At 36.4% G+C, this 4,041-nt stretch overlaps 1 protein-coding gene across 1 annotated transcript; it reads left to right on the forward strand.

Moving 5' to 3' along the window:
* Window positions 1–439: 439 nt before the first annotated feature.
* On the forward strand, window positions 440–3,813 carry LOC121938027 (zinc finger protein-like 1). The gene is made up of 5 exons (XM_042481318.1): window positions 440–688; window positions 1,634–1,712; window positions 2,011–2,202; window positions 2,775–2,898; window positions 3,004–3,813. Exons 1-5 carry the CDS (start codon window positions 440–442, stop codon window positions 3,188–3,190), a joined length of 831 nt encoding a protein of 276 aa, XP_042337252.1. The 3' UTR covers window positions 3,191–3,813.
* The last annotated feature ends 228 nt before the right edge of the window (window positions 3,814–4,041 follow it).

Genomic DNA, 4,041 nt, shown 5'->3' on the forward strand with positions numbered 1-4,041 from the left:
CAGTTAGGTGCCGCTGCCGCAAATTGAGCCAGCCCCTGCTGCATACCTTTCAAGTTTACTTAAATAATAACTAAAAATACTTTCAGTCGAAAAAAGTTGGATTAACGTATAATTAAAAAAGTGCGCCTTTAGTAATAAAAGATGAGTATTTTGTATCATAATGGTGCCTCAAAATACTACAGTCAAGTAATACTAAATTGTGTTTTATTATGTGTTTAGTAGCATGTATGACATTAATGCATGAAGACCATCGTTAGTACATCAAAATAGCGTACTTTTTGTACATTGCTAATAAGTACATTATTAGGTATACTTGGATTAATTCTAATTCAGTGTATTTTTTTAACCTGGAAAGCCGCTGATGTATATCGAAATTGTTCAGCAGAATTGCACCAACATTTTTCTACTTATTGCTAAATACATCTACGAATGCAAAACGATGAAATGTCATATTTCCGGTCTGCTAGGCGTTCAACGTTTCTTTCCCTCCACAGATGTGTTTCACTGGTCCTGTCTCAATAACTTGGCCTCTCGGCTGCCGCTCCACACGGCTCCAGCGGGATACCAGTGTCCCACCTGTCAGGGTCCAGTGTTTCCCCCCTCTAACCTCGCCAGCCCGATCGCTGATGTGCTGAAAGAGCAGCTGTCGTCAGTGAACTGGGCCAGAGCAGGTTTGGGGCTGCCGCTGGTAAGAAACATTTGTTTGGTGATCTCGTAACCATCAGACAGTCTTTTAATATTAACTTTGTCAGCAAATCTTTCATTTAATTTTAATCCTATGTCAAATGTTCTGTTAGTTTTTTTTGTTATATTTAGTCTATAGTCTTATTTTAGTCAAAAACAGTAACTGTTTTGGTTTTAGTCAATGAAAACTGATCTGAATGAAAATGACATGAAATTTAAACTTGTCTTTTTTTTAGTTATCAAGATTATATTAAACATTACAGTCTAGTTGAGCCAAAACCAATAATTTTGTTGCTTAAGTCAAACTTATTTCACATAGGATTTTATGGTTTCATTATATGTTGAAGGAGCAGGAATGCAGCTTTGCAGAATTTGATCAATCAATTTAATACATCCAGACACGGAGCATGTTCTTATTTCCGTATTTATTTTAAGCTGAAGTGGTTTGCAGCTGGCTTTGGGCCCAATACTCTATAAAATTAAATATAGTAGAAAAGATAGGCCCAAATATCACCACATATTTTCTCTCAAACCCTGTTATTGTAATTGTTAATTTTAGCATAAATTTGTCCGTGTCTTTCTGATTATGTGCTGCTGGTGGCGAAAAAAAAACAGTTTAGAATATTTTGTCTACTCTTTTTTTGTCAGCAAAAATAAAAAGATTTCAGTCATGTTTTTTTTGTGTTTTTTAACTATTATTTTGCCATGTCTTTGCATGTTGATATTGTCACAGTTGGTGATTCATGATGTTGGTGCCATCATGTCGTCTGTCTATTATTCATGGAAAAACTGTAATTAATAACCATTAGGTCGTGTTTTTTATTAAAAGAATGAACACTGCTGACAATAAATTAAGTGAGAGGAAAACGCACATTTTCTGGTTGCATTTAAAGAATAAATCTTACAGATGTGACACTCTGAGATTTAATGAAGATGTCATCTGTGACAGATTGAAGAGCCCATTGGGGTTCTTGAGGAGACCTCAGCGAACGATGTCACCGATTATACTGACTGGTCAACGTTTGATGGTGAGTCTTAATATTTACTTTTTAGTCGGTTAAGACATATGTGCGTTTTTAAGTGGACAAATCGTAAATTAAAGGACACACTGAGCACATAAATACTCACAAACACAGAACACTTACACACCGTTTATGTGTCTGTTTTTATATTTGTATTTAGTGTTGTATTATTGCTTTTTTAAATGTCCTGTCTTTTACTGCTATAAAAATAAACTTTATTGTTATTATGATTATTATTATTATTATCATTTTCCAAAAAATATTGGAGTGGTTTTATCAAAACTCTTTTTTTCTCTTTGCACAGCACAAGAACAAAGTAACATTTACCCCGGCCACTCTTACAGCACCAGCCTCAGCGCCGCGCCAAACTCTGTCTCGCCTCCAGCGCAGGACGACCTCGGAGGTCCTCGCAAAAATGGAGATCCAAACATGCAGGAGCACGCTGTGGTCAACTTTAATAACACTACAGCCTGTGACACGATCACACTACACGCAGGTAAAACCCTCTGAATCTGCTCGCTGACCGCTTTTAACCCTTTGAAAACTGGATCAACATCACTTTTCTTGTTACTATTTTAAATACCGTTTGTAAGCAATTGAAAATTTGTAACAGGAGTAAATTGTTTTCATTTATATCAAAAGCATGTTTAAAAAAAGGCAATCAGCGACTTGTCATGAATGTCCAACAAATGCAAGAAAATGACCTAAAATGAGCTTATAGACAGAGAAATAGCGAATTTTAAAATTTTATTTATTTAAAACATTATTAGAATTAAAATGTCCCGATAACTATACAGAAAACGTAATTATTATGTTTATATCTAAAGAAATTATTATAAATATATATTTAGAAATATGTAACAGAAAGTGACTTTGGGCCATATCTCGTTAAGTTCGGCCATTTTTTGATAATTGTTTATTGCGTTATGTTTGAAAGAAAATTTTAAATCCATCCTTAAATACTCTGAAACATTCAAATCTTTTTGTCGGTCATATTTGTGTGCACATGCTGAACATTTAACAGACTATGTTGACAGATTAAGAAACTAATTTGTTGTCATTTTCCAGCATCGTCACCCAGAAAGATCTACGACACGCGGGACGTCGGTCACAGCTCTGTCACACAGATCGACTTTGATGATGACAAGTACCGGCGACGGCCAACGTTAAGTTGGTTTGCTCAGATTATCAAGTTAGTGTTTTAATCTGCTGTCGACCCAGAGCTCTCTTTTATTGTCTCAAAGAAAAAATCACCACAAATGTCATTTTTATTAATTTTTAAAAAATCTTTTTTCAGAAATCGTACAGGTGGAAAGCGGACGTCTCTGTCCTGGAAGCAGCGCGTCTTCATGCTTCTTCTGGTTGGAGTTTTGGGATTCTTTACGTTGATAATCATCATGGCTAAACTTGGGCGTGCGTCCGCCGGCTCAGACCCAAATTTAGATCCTCTTCTTAACCCCAACATCCGTGTGGGGAAAAACTGATAACAAGCATTGATTCCTTTTCTTCCTTCTGTGTTACACAATTTAAGCCCGTGTAGAACGAGCCGAAACGGGACTTTTAATACGCGGTGAGCCCGACAGAGGGCGCCGTTTACAAGGCTTTGAGTGGAGGAGAGAAAGAGACGCTGCACCTCTGTAGAGTGGAGGTCATCTCAGGCGGTAGGAACATGCCCGGGCCCCTTCAGACCATAAAACACATCTCACAGCATTCAGACACTTTCCAAAGGTGACCACGGCCCGGTGCATGCAGACGAAGGATCCGGTTATTTAAAGATGAAGAGGGTAAATATTTATATTTACAATTCCAGCTAACATTTATCAGTGATCTTTGTACGTTAATTTTTTTTAAAAGTTCAGTAGGATCCAAATAAACACCGCTGATGTTGAAACAACATCTTTAGCTGGCAGAAACGTAAAATAACGTCGTCATGGTTACAAACTGATTCCGCTCGCTGGTTTGATTCCCACACTTAATTAACACATAACTATTTATGGGTGTCTGCATTACTTCTGAAATTGAGTGCTTTTAGATTTGCAATACATAACTGTATGTACATTTTCTTGATGTTTTTTTTTTTGACTGTCTATTAAATGGGAATACTGCAGAACTTTGTTATTATAATGGTTTTTAACGTCCATGAATCGATAAATCTGCTGCTGTGTATCAACTAAATATAGGGACTGTGCGATCATGACAAAGCTGAAACGTCTTAAATTTAGTGTCAAAAATCTGCCTAAAAACACAAACAGATGGTGGTGTGTCAAACACCAACAGAAATTTGTAAAACCCAAAATAATTTCTATTGTTACAGTTTCTGACTGTGATAAATGGA

This window comes from Plectropomus leopardus, unplaced genomic scaffold, assembly GCF_008729295.1.
Source record: "Plectropomus leopardus isolate mb unplaced genomic scaffold, YSFRI_Pleo_2.0 unplaced_scaffold28233, whole genome shotgun sequence".
NCBI classification, from domain to species: domain Eukaryota; kingdom Metazoa; phylum Chordata; class Actinopteri; order Perciformes; family Serranidae; genus Plectropomus; species Plectropomus leopardus.

Excerpts from the sequence above, each read along its gene's own strand:
- LOC121938027 (XM_042481318.1), top strand. The coding sequence starts at position 440 with ATGAAATGTCATATTTCCGGTCTGCTAGGCGTTCAACGTTTCTTTCCC. Across the intron at positions 2,203-2,774 it reads CACGATCACACTACACGCAG|CATCGTCACCCAGAAAGATC; the intron begins GTAAAACCCTCT and ends GTCATTTTCCAG. Across the intron at positions 2,899-3,003 it reads TGGTTTGCTCAGATTATCAA|AAATCGTACAGGTGGAAAGC; the intron begins GTTAGTGTTTTA and ends ATCTTTTTTCAG.